General features: G+C 49.2%; 1 protein-coding gene across 1 annotated transcript; it reads right to left on the reverse strand.

Annotated features, from left to right (window-relative positions):
- Positions 1-1461: 1461 nt before the first annotated feature.
- Positions 1462-19263, reverse strand: ZBTB4 (zinc finger and BTB domain containing 4). Its single transcript, XM_030187731.1, has 4 exons — positions 19168-19263; positions 14102-14193; positions 6499-9202; positions 1462-6467 (listed from the first exon to the last, which is right to left on the reverse strand). The coding sequence occupies exons 3-4, from the start codon at positions 9182-9184 to the stop codon at positions 4360-4362; spliced, it is 4794 nt and encodes a 1597-aa protein (XP_030043591.1). The 5' UTR covers positions 9185-9202; positions 14102-14193; positions 19168-19263; the 3' UTR covers positions 1462-4359.
- Between the last annotated feature and the right edge of the window lie 2425 nt (positions 19264-21688).

Consider the following 21688-nt stretch of genomic DNA (forward strand, 5'->3'; position numbering starts at 1 on the left):
ACAGATTTTACGCTGCTTGTCCTAGAATATGCAGCGGATTTTCCCAAGTCCATCTTAATAATGGTTTATGGACTTTTCTTTTAGGAAATTAGCCAACCCTTTTTTAAACCCTGCTAAGCTAACTGCTTTTACCACATTCTCTGGCAATGAATTCCAGAGTTTAATTACTCGTTGAGCGAAGAAATATTTTCTCAGATTCGTTTACTACTTAGTAGCTTCTTTCCGTGCCCCCTAGTCCTAGTATTTTTGGAAACAGCAAACAAGCTCGCATCTACCTGTTCTACTCCACTCAGTATTTTATACACAAGGAAGAGAAGGAAAAAGACTACTGTGAAACAGGCACAGCGAGAGAGTAGCAGAGAGAAAGGTGGCAGGAAATCTGGGGCAGAGAAGAAAGCAAGAGATAGTAAGGTGGAGGCTGAAAGAGGTATAAACCGAACAAACTTATCAGGCCAATAAAGTTTCCTGAATCTAAAGGGTGGGAGTAATGGAGAGAAGACAGGTGACAGGAAGGGGAACGGTCAAGTTGACAGACAGTGGCATGATGCCAGTGAGGGAGAGACAAACAGACTCTCCCTCACTAGAGGAATGGGGAAGGAGAGATAAAGACGGAAGGAGGGAGAAGGGAAAAGGAAGAGAAAGTGTGCATGTGAAACCCTTGCCCAAGCCCTGACTAACCTCCAGACGGTGTCACCTGAGCAGCCGCACCCAGAGACGTGCACGTGATCTGCTGTAAAGCAGTAGTGCTAGCTATAGTATTCCAAACAGTAGCTCTTATTCCATATTCCCCTTTCTCAGATTTGTAACGCAGGGGGCAGGTAAGCAAAAGGTCCTCACACAAAAATAATGAAGTATAAAACACATTAAAATCTCTCAGGGAATAAAATAAAAGGTCAGAAAGTCACAGGGCTATTTCCTAGAGGAGTTTAACTGCCAGACTGGGTAAACATAAAGGTTTCTTGTTCCTGCCAGGGCTGATGCTGACAGTAATTTGAGCAGGCCTACAGTTTTAAAATTCCTTTAAGCAGCTTTGCCAAAATTCCTCAAGGAGCAGCCATCTTTGGAAATCAAAGTCTATACCAGCAACACACAATGGTTCCAGGATGGCTTGACCTAGACCAGTCTGGAGTCCAACGTCCTCTGCTTCAGACAACCTACTAAGATGGCCAGCTACCTCTGAGCTAGCTACAGGACGGCCCAGTGATGACTTGAAACAATGCCCAATATTTGCTGCCCAGAGATTATTTTCGAAGTTTATTCCCTTTCAGCTGTAGGCAGAACTGCCAAGGGGGCCTGATCTTTGTGAAGGAGTTAAGCCGTACCCCATTCTGCCTAGCCACGCCCCACTCTGCCCAGCCATATACCCCAAACCCCACCCACTCAACCTCCTGGTTCCACCCCCTGACAAACCTCAGCTACGGTATCAACATGCTGCTGCCCCCCCCCCCCCCCTCAGCAGAAGATGCCTTAATAACACGTCATCTCCTGCTGCGGGACCAGTCTTGCGATAAGAGCTGCGAGATTTTGCAGCTCTTATCACGAGGCTGGTCCTGCATCTAATGAACCACATCTTCTATTACCGGTGAAGGGGGAGGCTGCTCAGCAGGAGTCCTTGGCTCCCTAGCGGAAAGTGCAGGAGAGACCCTTGAAAGCGTGGTCTGACGCCTCATTCACTGCAGCGAGCTTCATCCCCTGCATATAACATAAAGGAGCAGATCTCACTCCCTGTAGTCTCACATGCTGTAGGCCTCACTCCCTGCATCTTACATAGAGCAGCGTCCCTCACTCACTGCAATTTTACATGCTGCGAGTCTCACTCCCTGCTGTATCACTACTGAAAGCACTACTCCTTGAACTATCGTGTCCATCAGCATGCCTCGTTCCCTGCAATTACACTCTGTGGAAGGCTGAACTCCCTGAATTATCACAATAAGTAGTTGCCCTTACTCCCTGCCTCAACATCCTGTAGCATTACATCCTGAAGTAAGCATCTCTCACATCCAACAGCAGGCCTCACTCCCTACCTCATCACTCTACAGCATTACACCCTGCAATAAGCCTCTCTCACACCTAGCAATAGGCCACACTCCTCACCTCATCAGCTTGTAGCATTACAACCTGGAGTAAGCCTCTCTCTCACCCAGCAGGCCTCACTTCCTGCTTCATCAATCTGTAGTATTACTCCCTGCAATAAGCCTCTCTCATACCACCTAGCAACAGGCGTCACTCCTCGCCACTTCGCCTTGTAGCATTACAACCTGGAGTAAGCCTCTCACACACAGCAGCAGACCTCACTTCCTGCTTCATCAATCTGTAGTGTTACACCCTGCAAAAAGCCTCTCACACCTAGCAGCTGGCCTCACTCCTCGCCTCACCACCTTGTAGCATTACAACCTGGAGTACGCCTCTCTCACACCCAGCAGGCCTCACTTCCTGCTTCATCAATCTGTAGTATTACGCACTGCAATAAGCCTCTCTCACATCTAGCAGCAGGCCTCACTCCTCGCCTCACCACCTTGTAGCATTACAACCTGCTGTAAGCCTCTCTCACACCTAGCAGCAGGCCTCACTCCTTGCATTATTATAATCTGGAGTAAACCTCTCTCACATCCAGCAGCAGGCCTGACTTCCTGCTTCATCAATCTTAACATTACAATCTGAGGTATGCCTCTCACATCCAGCAGCAGGCCTCAATCCCTGCCTCATCAACTTGCAGTACTGGTGGCTGCAGGAAATCACACTTCCTACCTCCTCTATGCAAGCATAAGGTACCCATGATTAGATGAAGCCTTCTTGAACACCAACACTTTGGAAGAGATTTTTGAAGAAAGCCAGTAATTATTCCTATCCAAAAGAAGAGGACAGTAAGTCTGCATGAGTCCAGAGGAATAAGTTTGGTGGGAACTTCTGGTGCCATCTCTCTACCTCTTCATTCCAACCTCACATGGCTCTGGAAGTGCACACTAAACCTCTTGGCGGCTTACCATCTTAATATACAAGACATATGCGATAGGGAGTGAAAAAATTCCAGGTCTTCTGTGTTTGCACAAACATGACAAATAGCAGAACATTCTACACCCGGACAATGTCATCTAAACATTCTGTTGCCGACTCCTAGGGATGTCAGAGGCCTCCCTGTGTTAAGGGACAAGGTAAGCCAGCCCAATTATACACAAGGGTTTGTAGATTAGATGTCTCTAACAGCAAAGCCTGCTTCCCATGACATAGTCATCTGATGACCCCGCTTTCTCATGTTCCTAGATTTGCAACCTTTCTTCTCTTCATCGATCCTGCCCATGGATGAGGCATGAGCATGATCAAGAAGACCCAGTAGTGTTTTCTGTGACCTCTGTCCCCCTGCCCTCCTCTATTTGGAAGGGGGTGGGGTGGGGTGGGGGGGGGGGGTGGGGGTCCATTGCTGTGCCATGGGGAAGTTTATCATGAGGAAGTTTTATTGACAAAGAACAACAAATTAGTAACGGAATCTAATTCTAGGAGTGGTGAAACCAAAGAAAGATGGTGGTGGTGGGATTAGTGCAGGTTGGTGGCAGTCTCAAGATGAAGTATTATTAGGCTGATTGGAGCTCAGAGGTGGGAGATACAACTAGGGTTGGGGGGGGGGGGGAAGACTGTGATGGTGGTAAAAACACAACTCTGGCATAGCTCTGTGAGAAACACCAGGTGACTGGATTCAGCCATTCCAAGCCTGTTTCACCCAGAGGTGCCATGAAGTTCCATGTCAGAAGACACTGGCTGTGCCAATCCGGTTTTCACGCCTCCTCCAGTCCACCTAGAAGCTTCTAAATCCAATATCCAGAGCCAAGGTCTGTGTACTCTAGACCGAAACCATGACTAGCACAGCCTGACCCTTGTAAAATGGAACTTCTTAGCTACCCTGGTTCTTTCACACCTGCCCAGGGGCACGGTTTTCAGAAAGAAGCATTTGAGCCCATTCTTAGATTTTGGAAATCTACACTCCTCTCTCCCCTCCTGCAACAACTGGTGGTAGTTGGGCAGACTAAATGGGCTCTAAAAGTCTCTAACTGCCATGTATTCTACGCTTCTACATTCTCCACATCTTCCACTTGAACTCAGTGCAATGGAGATCAAATTTCACTGGCTGGGGGATGTCCAAAACCCAGGACTAGCCTAAATTCTTTTTCCAGAAACCACATCACCACTTGCCCTAAGGGGAGTGGAGACAATTTGCCATTGATTTGTCATTTCTTCACTTGCTGCTGTTTTTCGGTTTGAAGGAATATATCTATATATGCATTTTGTTAATCATTCCTTTTCTTTTTGCTTCCTCCCCTTTGGAAGAATCTTACAGACTCCTTCCTCTGCCCACCACAGCTCAAATCATGCTGCCCTTTTCAGTCGTTCCTGCTCAGCTGTCTCACCTATTCCATGGCTGGGGCTGCCATTTAACCCCACTGCAGCAGACTCCTGCAATTCACCCCGGCAAGGGTTGAGGGCATAGCCAAACATGCTGGGCAGAAAGGGCAAGGGTTGACCCTTCTCATCAGGGATGACCATGTTAAGGGCCACAGGGAGAGCTGTTAGATTGCTGAAGTTGTACGGGTAGGCAAGGAGCTGGTGCCCATACATCAGAGGATAAGGATCTGGGTAAAAAGTGACTTTGCCAGCATTGCTGTTGGGCACTTTACCCATGGGACTGAACTGGAGGGCGCTAGGGTAGGAAAATAAGGGCTTATCCTCCATTTCCTTCCTGGTCGCCCAGGGTCCCGGTGCTAGCAGTGGGAGTGGGTACTCCTGAAGAGGGAACCTGGGCTCTGGGCACAACTCATGCTGCAGAGTTGGTTGAAAATCTTCAGCCATCTTGGAAGGTGGGCATTTCCGTACCAGATTCATCCCAGCCCCACCCCCAGTGTGGGAAATAACAGGGTCCTGGAGGGAGAGGTCCTCTGGGGGAGGAACCCTTGCTTTACAGCTTGGCATTCCCATTTGGGCCTCAGTTGGCAGTTGAGTTACCCGCTCCAGAGCAGCAGCAGTATGATGGTTCATATGTCCTATTTTTGCCTCTGGCAAGGGGACACCTTCATCCACACAAGGCATCTTGACTTCCTGCTGCAGTCGTGGGGCGCAGTTGTTGGCTCTGTCAGCAGAAGGTCCAGAAATTGCCTCCATAAGAATTTCTTCACTTGTGTGAGACATCACTTCCTGTTGCATCTTTGGATCCTGGTTGGTATGTGGTTCTTGTGGTTCATTTCTCCTTTGAAGGGGCGGTGTTTGTGAGTGCACCAGCAGCTGGTCTGTCAGATGGTCTGTTGGGCTACTTCTGTTTGTATATGATATCATGGGCTCAGGATCTTCACAGCTGTTGACCTTCAGTATCATTGTCACTGGTGGTGTAGCACTGTGGGCCTCCAAGGGAACAGGCGTGACACCCTCATGCACTGGATCGTCAAGGCTGCTGGCTGAATGGACAATAGCAGTGGCTGGAGATGAGTACAGATGTTGATGCTCTGCCTCAGTTTCCATGGCCATAGGCTGGTCCTCACTTGAAGATGACACTTTCATTTCCTGTGGGTTTTCTTCCTTAATGATCCTTGATGGAGACATGCTACCTTCGCAGTCAAGCTCCTCCTGGGTGGTTGCCTCTTTAACAGGTGACCCTTCCTCACTTTTCTTGGAGTAGGTGATAACTGTTGTGAGGGCTGACACCTGGCCAGGACTCAAGTCTTGAGACTCCCCCTCTCTCCTTGGTGCATCATCCAAGTGGCTTGTTTCCTTTGTTTCATGGCGTTTCATGTGCCTACCCAGTGCAGCTGCAGTCTTGCATACCTTGGTGCAGCTGACACAGATGTGCTTGACTAATGGCTTCCTCCCCACCCTATGGACAGTTCTTTTTAAGGATGAAAACAACTCAACATCAGCTGAAGTGTTTAGCTCTGGGCCATTATCTTCCTTGGCTTGACGTGCCAACATTGAACTTGTGTTTGATTCTTCTGGACAACTCTCGCAGGCAGACTTGGGTTTGTCCTTGTTATGTGCCTTCTCGTGCTTCTGAAGTCGTTTCAGTGCCACAAATTGCTTTCCACAGGTAGTGCACTCGTATTTCCATTCTGCTGTGTCACGGTTCTGTTTCTGGGCAACCAGCTGAGGGCAGGATTCATCTTGGCCCTTGGTATCATCCTTGGAATTGTGCTGGTGGGTGGATCGTTCGGTGGAACATAAGTCAGGTGTGTTCTCTTCTTTTTCGGCCCTCTTAATCCAACGCAAGGATCGCTTATAACGGAGCTTCCTCCTCCAGTGGGACTTCTTGACCTTCTGGACGCTACAGGCCTTTCGTTTTGGCTTGTAGGTGTAGTATGGTCGCCATAGGTGGTCTTCAGTATCCCTCTCACTATCTTCATCACAAGTGTCCTGGCCTAGGGATCTGCTGGTCCTCCTTTCAGAGTCCTTGAGTGCTTTCTGTTTTCCTGATCCTATGCTCTGCATGGTCACTTCCAAAAGTGAATCTCTTGATCTTGCCACAAGGGCTCTTGTCCCTCATCAGGTCAGTCTCAGATATCCTCCTTTTCACAATGGCTTCTTCGCCAATTCGCACAGTGATCTGACATAATGGGGCACTCCTGCTTTCTGAGGCAGCTCCCACATAGGCTGGCTTGGCCATGTAAGTCATCGTCTTACTCCTTGCATACCTAAATCTGTGCTCCTGATCTTGTTCCTCCATCTCCTCCTCTTCCTCGTCACTCCCACTGTCCTCTGTGCTTTGGTCTGTGGATGCCACCAGTTTGGCAGGGTTTGGAGGAAGCGGTGGCACACAGTCTTTCAAGTTATGTTTCTTTGATTGTCGTGAGCACAGGAAAGAAGGCTGGCTCTGAGCAAGGGACGCACAACTTGGAATCTGAGAAGTGGATTTGCTGTTATATGTGATAACTGATGGCATAGCACTGTTGGCTGCCATTGCTGAAGACAATGCGGTGCTGTGAATAATGACAGAGGACGATGGGTGACCATAAGCAATAACACTAGAAACACCACTGTCCCCACCACTGCTACTGGGACCCCCACCACCCACTTTAGTAGTTATCTTAGGTGACTTCTCTCCCTGTGAGCTCAAAGTATGCTTGTTAGATGATGTTTCACAGAGACCCTGTAAAGCTGTTTCAATCTGAAACTCCCTAGGTGGGTGCCCAGTGGCTTCCTGGGGGCATGCCACTCCCTGCAGGCCTTCCTGTATGGAAGAGCTTGGATCTGTCTGCAAGGAAGCTGGTTTATCAGAAAACAGAAGTGAGCTGGCATCATTACCAGTCAACATTGCCTCTAAGCTACCATCCTGAGAATCACTGTTGCCTAGGGGTACAGGAAGAGACTGGGAAGACATCACAAGGTTCTCCGACAGTGACTGGCTGTAGGTCTTGTAAGGTCTCTTTTGAGATCTCATGGGCAGGAGTCTGTAGAGTTTCAATGCATTCATCTTGGGTTTGTACCCCCCATTGGGGGTCTTCTCACTGGAGATCAGACCTGGGTTGATTCCGTGGAAGGCCTTTTGGTGTGTCTTTAGATTATAGTAGGTTACAAAGGTCTCCCAGCAAAAGATACATTGGTAGCGTCGTTCTCCTGTGTGCCACACTTCATGTTTGGTCCTGTACTCTGCCAGGGCAAAGACTTTGTCACAGTAGCGGCACGGGTACTTCCGGCGCCAGGAGTGTACATTTGAATGCCGCTTGAGGCTGGAAAGTGTCATGTAAGACCTCTCGCAAACAGTGCAGAAATAGATGAGGTGACCATCCACTACCTTGACAAAGTGGTCCTGCTCAGGAATGAGGTCCAACCTTTGGAAGCTCCGGTGCCTGAAAAGAAGCCCAAGGTGATCTTTCTTGGATGAAATCTGTTTGGCAGTTGATGGATGGCACAGCAATTCAGAAGAGCATGCCTCTTCACCAAAGTCTTGTTCTCTAGGGCCAACAGAACCCTCATTCCCCATTGGGATCCTTTCTGTCTGCTTGCACAAGACCTCATGGGTCTGCAGGCGCTTGACATGGATGAAACTCTTGCCACAATATCTACAGGCCAGAGTCCTCCGAGGCCTATGCAGCTTGACATGGAGGCTTAAAGCAGTTGAAGAACTAAAAGACCTGTTGCAAAGTCTACAGTGGAATGTGCTACTTGAATAACCAGAAGAAGCTACCACACTTGATGGGTCATTTACGGAAAGTTCTGACCCATCTACTTCTAGAGCAGCATTCTCTAATGAAATATGGTCCCAGTCACTGTTTCTCAATCGTGCATCTTGATCGACTTCTACCTCGCTAGCTATGCTGCTAGAACTTAAAGATTCATTGACTGGGACAGTACTCAAGGCATATAAGATCTTGGCAGTTTCAGCAGTAGCTGCTTCAGTGTCCATTGGCAAACCTTGAGCCTCACTGTCTTTGTTTGGGGCAGCTGGGATTGGCCCACTGTCCATGTGGTTCATCAGTGGAAGCTTGCCCTGTCCCTGGATTAGTGGAGCAGCTGAAGGAATGCTCTGGATGGATTCTAGCTGAATGGAAGGATTCTGAAAACAAGGGGCCATTGGTGGGCTCCCAGACTCTGTCGATCTCCTGCTTGATGGAGATGTCAGGTCTACTGGAGATATGGAGCCACTTTGCAATGATCTGGAAGTCATGGTGGTTTCTGGTGTACATGTGCTATTGAGTGCTGCCCCAGAGGTGTTCCCCCATCTTCGATCGACTGAGTCACAGAAGCTGGTCTCTTTGGTTCCTTGGGAGGTTTGAGAGATATCAGCAAGAGGCTGCTGAGAAAGTTCTTCTGCAGGCCACAGGTCAGTTCTCCGGCACTCCTCTGTTGCCTCACCCAGGTTTTCTAAGCAAGAGATCCCTAAACGTCTGCTCACTGAGGCTATCTCTCTGGCCACAGCCAAGTTCTGTATGGTCAGCCTGGAGTTGTATATGAAGTTGAGGATATTGGAGAAGACTTCTGCTTGGATGTCTGGAAGCTCAAACATCTGATCTCGGAGCCAAGAAGCATTGCCCGAGAGCACCTCCTTGAAGTAAGGGCTGGAAGCTGCCAGGACATTCTTGTGGGCTTTGAACTTGGTATCTTCCACGATGACAGTAATATCACAGAACATGCCCTTCAGTCGCTGCTCATTCAGCTCCAGGAGCAAGGAGCTGGAGTGGTTCACGTCGGTCACCTCCACAACCGAAGCCATCGCGATGGTGCCTCAGATCTGCAACAAGAGACAGTGACGGTATGAAAGACTTTTGTGGCATGTTCATCACATGACTTGCAATCTAGACATATAGACCTCAGACCCACTTGTTGAACTAACATATGGACCTTCCTCTCAGTACCAACAGAGCATGCCCTAGCTTTCCAGTACCTAAAGAGTCAATTATTTCTGTCTACAGCAGAGAACATGGTCAGAGGTTTTACTCCCGCCCCTGCTGCCACAAAATAAAGTTACACTTCTTTCCCCCTTCTCAACCCCTTCTCCAAGAAACAAAGGGTTAACTGTCACTTCCTTCGCTTTCTGGCATGCAAGAGGTTAATCACTCTCGCCTTTCTCTGGGTCTGACTCTCTTTCTCTAAAATACAAGGGGTTAATTTAATTTCATTCCGTGGTATTAATTATATACTGCACCCCTAACAACAATACTGCTCAATGAAGATCACAATTACAAATGCATCCTTATTACCATCAATGTCCTTTCCCTAGGGCTTGAGGGGTTCATTTCTTTGGACTACAAAGAGTTAATCACTCCTTTCTCTGAGATATTGAGGGTCTCTCTCCTCCTGTGGGGCACCAGGGGTTAACCTCTAGCTCTTTCTCCCTCTCTCTCTCCAGGACACAAGGGGTTAATCTTTTCCTCCTATTTCTACAACAGTACATTACAGACCTGTCGGCAAATAAAGCCCACTTGCCCCCATGCTCTGTGTCTTTCTCCTCCAGGTTAGGAGGGAGTTAATCTCTTGTGCCACTGAGATGCCAGGAGGAGGAACCTATTATCCCAAGCATAAAGGAAATTAAAATCTTAGGAATCTCACTCTCTCCTTCATGAGCACCAGCTGCTGTCTCCTTCCATTAGGTTTCTCTTCAACTATCAGTGCTGTAGACTCTGGGTGTCTCAGGGTGTTGCTGTCTCTCTCCCCTGAAGCAGCATCAGGCCTCACTGACAAACTTCTGATGACTATCAGAAAAGCAACACCCCCTTCTCTAAGCATTCCTAAAGAAGGAGATTCAGTACAGCTGTTTACCCTCTCTTCAGAGATGAAACTTCTTCTTGCCATCATACCCACTTGCCCCTACTTCCCTTCAAGCCTGTGCTGGCTGCAGGAATCCAGGCCCTGCTGTTCTTTCTCTGTTGGTCCAGGCCCTACCCTTTTCTCAGGCCGCTGTTGGCAGACGGCTCAGGGCCTTGTGAGTCAGCGAAGCCTGGCAGGACCTCTCTCTGCCTCTCAGTTCTCTACAGCAGTAAGCCATTTTGCAGGCTGCAGTTTGCTCTACCACTGGTCCCCGTGGCTGGCACATAAAATGGCTGAAAGCAGCAGAAGAGCTATTGCCAGCCAGGATTAGTGGGGGAAGGGCTATATCTCCACTCCCCATTCGCACCCACAGTGCCTCTCTCCCCTACCCGTGTAATGTTCATTCAGCTCCCGGTGCTTGGTCTCAATTAAGCTGTCCCTTGCTTTGGCTCACTCTCTCAAGCCTTCAATTCCATATGGCTTTGTTCTCGTGCTTTTATCTTTATCCAGGGGTTCATTTCTGACCAACTATTAATCTCTACTGGACAATAAACGGAAACGAAGTACCAGCCATGCTCAGAGGGTACTGAACAGTGAAGGTTCTGCCTGTGGCCAAAAAACGTTCCACGGCGAGAGCTGAGGTGTGAATGGGATGGAGTAGAATGAGGCACTTTGAAGACAGAGGACTGAATTGTTTTAATTTACATTGGAATTTGAGGGTTTTAAAAAATTGTCTGATTATTGCAACTTCTACACTAACAACTTGAACAACATCGTAGAATCCCAATTAGCACATATAAATATCAAAGAAATCAGCTTCCCCACTCCCACCCCAAGTGCAGCTATCCCATCCAAAGTCCAAGCCCCCTATCATTGCCCTCTGCAAGTTAATGCTCTTCAATCTCACTATTCCCCCCAAAAAATAACCAGAAAAGATATAGTGGAATTAGAAAAGGTACAGAGAAGGGTGACAAAAATGATAAAGGGGGTGGGACGACTTCCTTATGAGGAAAGGCTAAAGTGGCTAGAGCTCTTCAGCCTGGAGAAAAGACGGCTGAGGGGATACATAATAGAGGTCTATAAAATAATGAGTGGAATGGAACGGGCAGACGTGAATCATTTGTTTACTCTTTCCAAAAATTCTAGGGGGCATTCAATGAAGCTACAAAGTAGTAAATTTAAAACAAATCTGAGAAAATATTTCTTCACTCAACGTCTAATCAAACTCTGAAATTCGTTGCCAGAGAACGTGGTAAAGGTGGTTAGCTTAGCGGGGTTTAAAAAAAAAGGTCTGGCCGACTTCCTAAAGGAAAAGTCCGTAGACCATTATTAAATTGACTTGGGGAAAATCTACTGCTTATTTCTGGTACAAGCAGCATAAAATGTATTGAACTTTTTCAGGATGTTGTCAGGTATTTGTGACCTGGATTGGCCACTGTTGGAAACAGGATGCTGGGCTTGATGGACCTTTGGTCTGACCCAGTGTAGCAATACCTCTGTACTTATATAACCACTGGGCATAAACTCCTCACACTCCCTCATACATTCTCATTCTCTAAAGAGAGTTTAAGTTTCAAGTTTATTATTATTTACTATACCGCCATACAGACATGCCATCCAGGCGGTTCACAATATTTAATATAAAAAGTAAAATACCGGATTAGGTCTTACATCAGGCAGTTCACTCAGCTTCCACACACTCGCCACTACCATGCAAGCTGCTGGCATCGTGATTTATGTTTAATCCTGGGCCTGTCCTATCTTTCTGCAGCTCACGCCTTAAGGAATTTGATTTTGTAATGTATGTATTGAAATTGTTTGATTTGCTGTGAACTGCCTCGTAGCTGTTTGGAAAACACAGTACACAAAACTGTTAAATAAATAAGATGGAATGGGGTGATGAAGGAGATCTTGCAGTCAAAGGATCCTGTGTACGGGAACAGACTTAAAAATCTCAATATGTATACTCTGGAAGAAAGGTAGGAGCCGGGAGATACGATAGAGACATTTAAATACCTCCGTGGTATAAACGCAGAGGAGGAAAGTCTCTTTCAATTGAAAGGAAGCTCTGGAACGAGAGGGCATAGGATGAAGATGAAAGGGGACACACTCGGCAGTAATCTGAGGAAACACTTTTTTTTATGGAAAGGGAATATAGGATCTCTAAGGGAAATGAAGGAATAGTAGATGGCATGGAAGGGCAGACTGGATAAGCCACATGGTCTTCGTCTGCTATATTTCTAAACCTGATGAGAGCCAGTGGGGTGGCAAGTTGAGATGCTGTATAGGTAATATTCTCGGTGGGGGCGGGGGAATCCCTGATGGGAACAAATTGGGAAGGAATAAGGAGTGAGGTCTTCCAGGGAGAGGATCCCTGATGAGAACCAGATGGGGAGAAATAAGAAGGGAACGTTTGCAGGGGGGATCATTCCTGCCGATAGCCAGCTGTGAAAAAGAAGGGGGGAAACATTCCTGATGGGCAAGTGGGGTGCATTCCTGGTGAGAGAGAAACCGAGGTGGTATGAGGACACAAACCTCACAGTGGAGGATCCCTGATGAGAGGCAGCTGGGTGGTCCTCGCTGGGGGAGTTGCAACCCAGCCCACGATAGCAGATCCTGCACCGGAGTGTGGATAATGAGTCGGGTTTTGTCCAGGATTAGGTCTTGCAGTCACAGAACGAGTAAGAGGTTGCTATGGAAACGGCCGTGGACAGACCAGAAAAACACACGTCAACCTCCCCCCCCCCCCCCCCACAAGAAAGCCACATCAGGGGAAAAAGAGATGCTTGATAAAGCGGTAGCAAAAGCAAGAGCGTGCTGTGAGTTGGGTTCCATTCCCTGCTCTGGCTCTAATGCCTCTCTGGGACGAGAACTGCTGGCAGCACCTGACGGGACAGTACCCCCCCCCCCCCCCCCACCACCACCACCATCAGTGACGGACCAGATAACATCACTAGATGCATCCCTTCCTGCCTTCCTTTCCAGCACAAAAGAGTGGGGCACAGTTTGGCCTTAGGTGCAAGGCAATGGAAAATATTGCGACAGAGGAAAGGAAGGTGTGAGGGGCAACAAAAAGGCAGCTGGGGGGGGTGGGAGAGAAGGCCAATAAGGGGCAAGAGACCCAGCATCAAAATGGAAGAAAGGCCTAGGAAGATCTGGAGGGAGATTCGTGGGGGGGAAAAATGAAGATGTGATGGTGGAGCGGTGGGGAAGGGACAGAGGGAAGTGGGGAAGGTTTCTAGGAGAAGCAGTAGTAAGCTGAATCCAGCAAGGCAATCTGCAGTAAGTACTGACGTGCCTAATATATTACCACTTACACGTAAGCCTTGGCTGACTGCCCAGTCCTGAGAGGAATGGGGGGAGGGACCAGGAAATGATTAATCTCCAGATGCCCATAACCTGCTTCTTGGAGGCCATTTTCAGCAGAGCTCTGATTTCCCAGCGGTGTCTTTAGGACTGCCAACAAACTCCAGGCCATCAAGCTCAGGCGGAGTTAGTCCCGGTTTTATACCTCTCTCCACTATTCCTCCTTCTCCCCTCCCACCTGTTCTGGCTTCCCCTAAGAAAATGCAGGGACTACAAATCCATACAAGCCATGGGGGGAGGGGAGGGGTAAATCAAGGCTAGCGCAGCCTGTCCTAGGTGAAAAACAGATCATATGATCACCCTCCCCTAAGGACACCCCCTGTACAACACTGGCCGTTCCCCAGGGGGTTCATGTCATGACAAATGCAGGTGCTCTGTGATATTCACAGGGGTAGATGGGAAGGAGGTTCTTCCTTCGGGCCACTGAACTTTGGTACAGCGTTCCTGATATGCACAGCTCTTAAGCAGTCATTGCACAAAGCCAGCAAATGTGAGATACAGAAAGTAAGCAGCTTACCTGACCCGGGACACCACATTTATTGCTTGACTTAGGTCCCTCTTTATTCCTCATTGGCGTTCTTTGCCAGAGATTCTTTTCACTGAAGCTGCCTAGGCAAAGAGAGCAACAAAGGGTTAGCAGAAAGGGCCACAAAACTCAAGACAGTGCAATCCAAGTCTGCTCTTTTAGCAAGGAACAAGGTTACAAGAAAAAGGCAAGGAGGAGGAGAATGGGCCAGGATGTGAGAGGAAGGAAGGTGGAACCAAAATGTGACATGCAGGTCAGTGGGCTGGTATGTGGCAGGGCAAAAGGTGGGCCAGAACACGGGAAGGGGGGATAGGCTGCAATCTAATAGGGAAGAAAAGGACGGATCAAGTTGTAGCAGGCACAGGGCAGGGGCCGGACTGGGCCAGGCCACAACAGGCAGTAATGTGGACCAAGCTGTGGCAGGCACGAAGGTGGGCCAAGAAGCAGCTGTGTAAAGGCATATAAAAGCTATAATGGCCTCTGGAGATGCATCTTCTGGAAGGGTAGGAGGGCAGCGATTGCTGAGGGCACAAGAACAGAGAATCTGAGGCCAAACTATCAATATGGCAAGATACAAAACAGCAGTTAAAACTGAGTTAACAGATGTGGAGGAGTAGCCTAGTGATCAGTGCAGTGGGCTTTGATCCTGGGGAATTTGGGTCCGATTCCCACTGCAGCTCCTTGTGACTCTGGGCAAGTCACTTACCCTTCCACTGCCCCAGGTTCAAATAAATACCTGTATATATTAAGTAAACTACTTTGAATGTAGTTGCAAAAACCACAGAAAGGCATTTCCCCTTTTCCATCAAGGGTGCACCCCATATGGTAATATCCAGTTCACCAAGGTAAAAGGTAGCACATATGAGTTTAAATACCTCGGTTTTCCTTGACTTCGGTTATCGTCGGTTTTGGTTTTCGTCGATTTTTTCCGCGAAAAATTTGTCTCGGATTTTGTCGGCGTGCCCACGTGACTTCGCTGCTAATTTTGCCAAAACAAAGGGCGACCCACGCGTTCTCCTGCTCAGTGTGGCGCTGTTTCTCGTTGCGTGAGCATTTCCCCCCCCCCCCCCCGCGCGCGTCTAGCCAAACGATTCCATTGCTTTCCAGTGTTGATTCATATGGAAATAACTGCCTCGGTTTTCGTCGGTTTCGGATTTCGCCGATTGTTTTCGGCCGGATTATCGACGAAAACCGAGGTATCACTGTATCTTGTTGGGCAGACTGGATGGACCGTGCAGGTCTTTCTCTGCCGTCATCTACTATGTTACCATATGCTACCAATTCTGGGAATGAGTGTGTGTCCACATGCTAGGAATGGAGAATGAGAGATGAATGTCTCCTGTGTGAGGAAAGAACTGGGTAGCAGCAAGCTTGGTAAATCTTTAACCTGGCTTCCGCCTAACAAGTATCGACAGGCCAGGTCACAGCGACCCAATGTGTGAAAGACAAGGCCAACCCTGCCAGAAGGCTGAGAAAACACATCCCGTGATCCTTCACCTGTGAAACATCACCTATCAACTGGACCTAAAGGCTACACTGCCTCTTCCCTTACCATCTATTATGTCCAGCACCCTGCGCCCCCCCCCCCCCCCCAACTGCACTGATACCTCTCATATATCTGTAGGACCCAGAACTGGAGCCCCAGGCTGGACTCAAATGACTTGGGCAGGGCTCTTCGCTGAAACTGTTTTTATAGGTAAAGGCAGAGTCCTCTGAATGTGAAATGAAAGTAAATCTAGAACTGGGCAGGGCTGGACTGTAACCCCAAACAAATCACTTCAGCATCACGTTCCAATGCACAATGTAAGCTCTCTGGGGAAGGGACTCTGAACCTGTCATTTTTCAATACAAGCTTTAATGTTATTTCTATACAGAAATAAGTTGTTTTAAACCATGCACCTTACTGAGTGCTGTGCAAAATTATGTGGTCTACAAATATTAATAACTAGTAAAAAAGGCCCGTTTCTGGAACGAATGAAACGGGCGCTAGCAAGGTTTTCCTGGGAGTGTGTATGTTTGAGAGAGAGAGCCAGAGCGAATGTGCGGGTGTGTGACAGAGTGAGACTGTCTGTGTGACAGTGTGTGTGTGTGAGAATGAGAGTGTGTGGCAGGGCCCCCTCCCCTGTTCCTAATGCCCCTCACCCCGTTCCCTCCCCTCCTTTTTCTCCTCCTTCCCACACTTTGGGTTCCTTAAGGCTTTCAAAAGTCTATGTACCCCCGTGGCCCTAACGCCCAGTATCCGGATACCCCACCGCTTTCCTCCTCACCCCTCCCCCAAGATGTAATACTTTCACGTACTTCATTTTTTTAAAAAAAGTGTCCTATCTACCCTGTGTACAAATGCCCGGCATTCAGATTGTGTTCCTCTCGTAAATTTTCATTTCTTTCATTCATTCAGAACTCCCCCCCCCCCCCCAAACACTTTTGGTTCCTTCAGTCTTTTAAAACTCTCCTATGTACCCTGTGTGCTAATGGCCAGCATTGAGATTGTTTTCCTGTCCCAAATTTGCATGTCTTTCAGTCATTCACAACTCCCCCCCCCCCCCCTCCAGTTTAACACTTTCGGTTCCTTCAGTCTTTTAAAACTCTCCTATCAACCCTGTGTCCTAATGGCCAGCACTCAGATTGTTTTGCTTTGCCAAATTGTCTGTCACTGATGTCACTGAGGTCAGAGCATGCCTGCCTAGCAGACCACTTCCGGCAGGCACGGTCCCAAGCACATCCTGTTGGAGGTGAGAATTATTATATAGGAAAATAAAGCTCTCTGGTCACTTAACCCTCCATTGCCCCAGGTACAAATAAGTACCTAAGCCGCATTGCACCTGCCATGAGTGGGAAAGCGCGGGGTACAAATAAAAAAATAAAATAAAAAATAAATAAAAATAATAAATGGGGGGAGGTGAGTGTCCTTACTTGTGCAAAATCTTAAGACAATAAGCCTATCATGGCCTAACGAAACCAGCAGCTACAGATCACATTCTAAACTGAAGACGCCATTTTCTCTAGGTAGTACCCAACTGAGTGAAACACCCCCCACCCCCACACCAGTAAGCTCTGAGCACAAAAGTATGAGCAAGGAGTCTCTGAGGGGTTCCAGTCTGTAGCATAGCCAGAGAGCACACGTTGGGTTGCACTAGGGGCAGAATGAGTGGGCAAGAAATGTCCTCTCCCCCTCCCCCCTCCTTCAGTTTTCACTTAAGCACAAGACGCATGGGAGGTGCCAGCTTGGGCTCGGGTGCACAGCATGGCGTTCTGGGCGCCTTCGAAGGACTGGAAGAGGTCTTGGTGGTGGAGCCTGGGGATCCCTGTCAGCTACATCAAGGGTGCGCCACTGCTGGGTGGGCCTGAGCCCAAGGTAGGTGGTTGGGGCCCCTGCCCACCCGTGGCTGCATCCCTGGAACAAGCAACAACATCTATCTCAGTGACTATAAAATCTACCTCCTCCATTGTCCTCTCTTAGACCATCTTCAGGTGGCAGAAGATAGAGAAGCCAGTACACTCCATCCTTTTCTGAAAGAAGTAGAGGAAGAGAGATTTGGTCAGAGAGCAGGGGGGAGGGGGGGGCTGCCTTAATGAATGGAAGGGGCTCTCCTTCTAGGTTTGTCCACAAGCACATGAATAAAAGGGTGGGGAGGGGTCCGTTTGCTTAAGGTCAGTGCTAGTTTTGGGAATGGGGAATGGGGTGACCACCTGAGATCAGATGAGTGGAGGAGTGGCCTAGTGGTTAGGGTGGTGGACTCTGGTCCTGAGGAACTGAGTGTTCGATTCCCACTTCAGGCACAGGCAGCTCCTTGTGACTCTGGGCAAGTCACTTAACCCTCCATTGCCCCATGTAAGCCGCATTGAGCCTGCCATGAGTGGGAAAGCGCGGAGTACAAATGTAACAAAAACAAAATAGATACTATTGGAGATTCTACATGGAATGTTGCTACTATTGGAGATTCTACATGGAATGTTGCTATTCCACTAGCAACATTCCATGTAGAAGGCTGCGCAGGCTTCTGTTTCTGTGAGTCTGACGTCCTGCACATACGTGCAGGACGTCAGACTCACAGAAGCAGAAGCCCGCGCGGTCACATTGGTGATCTGCAAGGGCCGACTTCTAGTGGAATAGCAACATTCCATGTAGAATCTCAAATAGTAGCAACAGTGGAGGAGTGGCCTAGTGGTTAGGGTGGTGGACTTTGGTCCTGAGGAACTGAGTTCAATTCCCACTTCAGGCACAGGCAGCTCCTTGTGACTCTGGGCAAGTCACTTAACCCTCCATTGCCCGCCACATTGAGCCTGCCATGAGTGGGAAAGCGCGGGGTACAAATGTAACAAAAATAAAAAATGTTAAGGTCTACTTTGAGAGGCCTGTTTGCCCCCAACTGTGGGGGAGGGGTGTTTGAGGTGGTGTACGTGTATTAAAGGTGCAAGCTCCCAAATATTCTCTCTCATTACCCCCCCTCCCCCCTTGAGCTGGCAGTCCCGTACTCCTGCTTCTTTCTTTCTGGGCAGCATCCTTTATGTTTGGGGTATATATTTCGGAGAGGAGGGGGTGTTTGTGTGTATATAGAACAATATATACGTATATATTATATGTATGTATGCACAGAGAACAACATGCACAGCCAGATACACATATATCCCTGGAAACACATTCATGCGTGTGAGTTGCAGGCACTAATTGCCTTCGCAGATCAGCCGATTTTTAAGTGCATCACAGAGGCTGATCGTCAAAGCGGCTCTGCCCCCCCCCCCCCAAAAAAAAAATAAAAAATTAACAAACCTTTTCCTATCCCCTGCTCGGACATCTCTCTCCGCAGCTGGCATAAAACCCAATGGGCCCCCCCCTCTTATTTCGTTCCCTTTGGGGATCACCCCATTTCAAACCACCAGCTGATCATCTCCCCCCCGGATTTGGAGAGAGGACGGTGCATCCCCCGCTGGTGCGCACATACACTGCTGAATAAACAGATCTGCTGGCCAAATCCGCCCCTCTCCACGCACAGGAGAAAGCTGCCTGGGGGGAGGAGGGGTGCAGGAAGCAGGGGTAGGGGTGCGGGGGCGCCTACCTGTCCTTCCTCCGAGGGGGGTGTTGAGGGATCTTGGTTCTCAGGCAGCCCAAAATGGAGTCCCCTTTTTTTTTTCTTCCCCTTCCTCTGGTGCTGTGCATGCTCACTGCCTTGGCACTCTCTCTGCACTCCCTTCCTCCCTCCCTGCCTGCTGCTGACATCATCAGCAGCCACCAGCAGCAGCCTGGCCAAACTTTCCGATCGCCTTACACACGCCGGACTCCGGGGAGGGGGAGAGGACAGAGAACAACCCCCCCCCCTAAACTTCTGCATGGGGCAGGAAACAGAGATAGCATCCTCATCGATACACCGGCCTCCACCCCCCTCCCCGTGAAAGAAGAAAGGGAGAGTACCCCCCCCCCCTTATGAAGATCAGCTTGCCAGGGGGGCTAAGGGAGGAGACAGCAGCACCTCCTTATGCAAATCGGTCGGGGGAGTGGGAGAGCACCTTCATGCCCACAGGGAATGGGGAGGGAAGGAGAAAGCCCAGTCCCTAGCACCCCTGCATGGATGGGGGGGGGGGGGGAGGGAAAATTAGAACCCCCATGAAAGCACTGGCCTGGCACCCTGTCAGAGGGGATGGCAGAGGGAGCAACCTTATACACATCCCCTCAGCCTGGCACCCTTGCATGATCTTGGACCCCTGTATGGGGGAATGCGGGGGGGGGGAGGGAGGGGGGACAGAACAGAGATCATCCCATCTATCTGGTACCCCTATAAACACACTGAGAGCTCTGGGAGGGAAGCGAGAACCCCAGTGAAGACTCAATGGATTGTAGACCCCCACCCCCACTAGCATCGGTGCCCTTCCTGGTCCCCCTTCCCCACCGACATTGGCTCTGCTACCCTTTATAGTGGCGAGGAGCATGTTGCATTGCTGTCACCGCTGGTCTCTCCTCCATGCTGGGCCACCAGCACCGCTCCGGGGTTTAAACATGGGAACAGGAAGTACTTGTTCTCTTACGCTTACACCTGCTGGGGTGTCGTTGGCCTAGCAGAGAAGAGAGCACAGCAGTGGGAACAGAATGTGTTCTTGACGCTGTGAAAACAGAAGTTTGGCGCCCTGAGCCAGTGCCTCACCTGGCCCTGATCCCATTTCACACCTTACACCTCTGCAGGGGAATGGGAAGATGGAAGAGAGAGCACTCCTTTTCACACACTTGGCATGGCGCCAATACCTAGAAAGATGGGGAGGGAAGACATCCCAGCAGAAGACCTGGAGATAGAGGATTTATTTTTGTTACATTTGTACCCCGCTCTTTCCCACTCATGGCAGGCTCAATGCGGCTTACATGGGGCAATGGAGGGTTAAGTGACTTGCCCAGAGTCACAAGGAGCTGCCTGTGCCTGAAGTGGGAATCAAACTCAGTTCCTCAGGACCAAAGTCCACCACTCTAACCACTAGGCCACTCCTCCACTGTTGCTACTATTTGAGATTCTACATGGAATGTTGCTATTCCAACATTCCATGTAGAAGTCGGCCCTTGCAGATCACCAATGTGGCCGCACAGGCTTCTGCTTCTGTGAGTCTGACGTCCTGCAGGACGTCAGACTCACAGAAACAGAAGCCTGCGCAGCCTTCTACATGGAATGTTGCTAGTGGAATAGCAACATTCCATGTAGAATCTCCAATAGTATCTATTTTATTTTTGTTACATTTGTACCCCGCGCTTTCCCACTCATGGCAGGCTCAATGCGGCTTACATGGGGCAATGGAGGGTTAAGTGACTTGCCCAGAGTCACAAGGAGCTGCCTGTGCCTGAAGTGGGAATCAAACTCAGTTCCTCAGGACCAAAGTCCACCACCCTAACCACTAGGCCACTCCTCCCCGTAGGACCACATCCTTAATTATGCCAGCCTGGAATCTGTGTATATAAGGGCACTTTAGCCTGGGAGCATGCAATTGGGGGAGTACAGAGCAGGCCTTTAAGCTAACACACTGGTCTGGGACCAATGGGTGAGGGGGGGCGGGGGGGGGGGGGGGGGAGGAGGAGATCCATGCATCCAAGATGTAGTACAGCAGGCTTTTAAACATGGCAGCCTAGAAGGAGCCATACATATGGAGGGGGAGACAGCACATCCTTGAACACGTTGGCATGGGACCAATGCAGGAGGAAGAGTGTGCACTTTTAAATAACCTGGACTAGGACCCATGGGTAAGGTTGATCCAGTCCTGGGTATAACTCATTGCATGCAGGGACTTGTAGTTCTGATTTCCCCAATACTGCTAGTCCCAGCACATAGTGGGATAAACCCAGGACTGGATCAACCCTGCCAGGCAAATCTGGATTCAGTTGGCAACCTTACCTATGGATCCAGGGGGTGGGGTGGGGGAGACAGAATGCCAGGCTCATTCATTTAGGGTGGGGGGGGGGGGGGAACAGCACCTGCTTAAACATGCAGGCCTGGAATGGATGTGGGGAGGGGGTGTCAGCAGGCCCTTACACATGCAATCTGGAATTTCTGCTTGGTTGGGTGAGGAGCCAGCCTGCTCTTAGACAGGACCTTCTGGGATCAATCC

Source organism: Microcaecilia unicolor, chromosome 14 (genome assembly GCF_901765095.1).
Source record: "Microcaecilia unicolor chromosome 14, aMicUni1.1, whole genome shotgun sequence".
NCBI classification, from domain to species: Eukaryota; Metazoa; Chordata; class Amphibia; order Gymnophiona; family Siphonopidae; genus Microcaecilia; species Microcaecilia unicolor.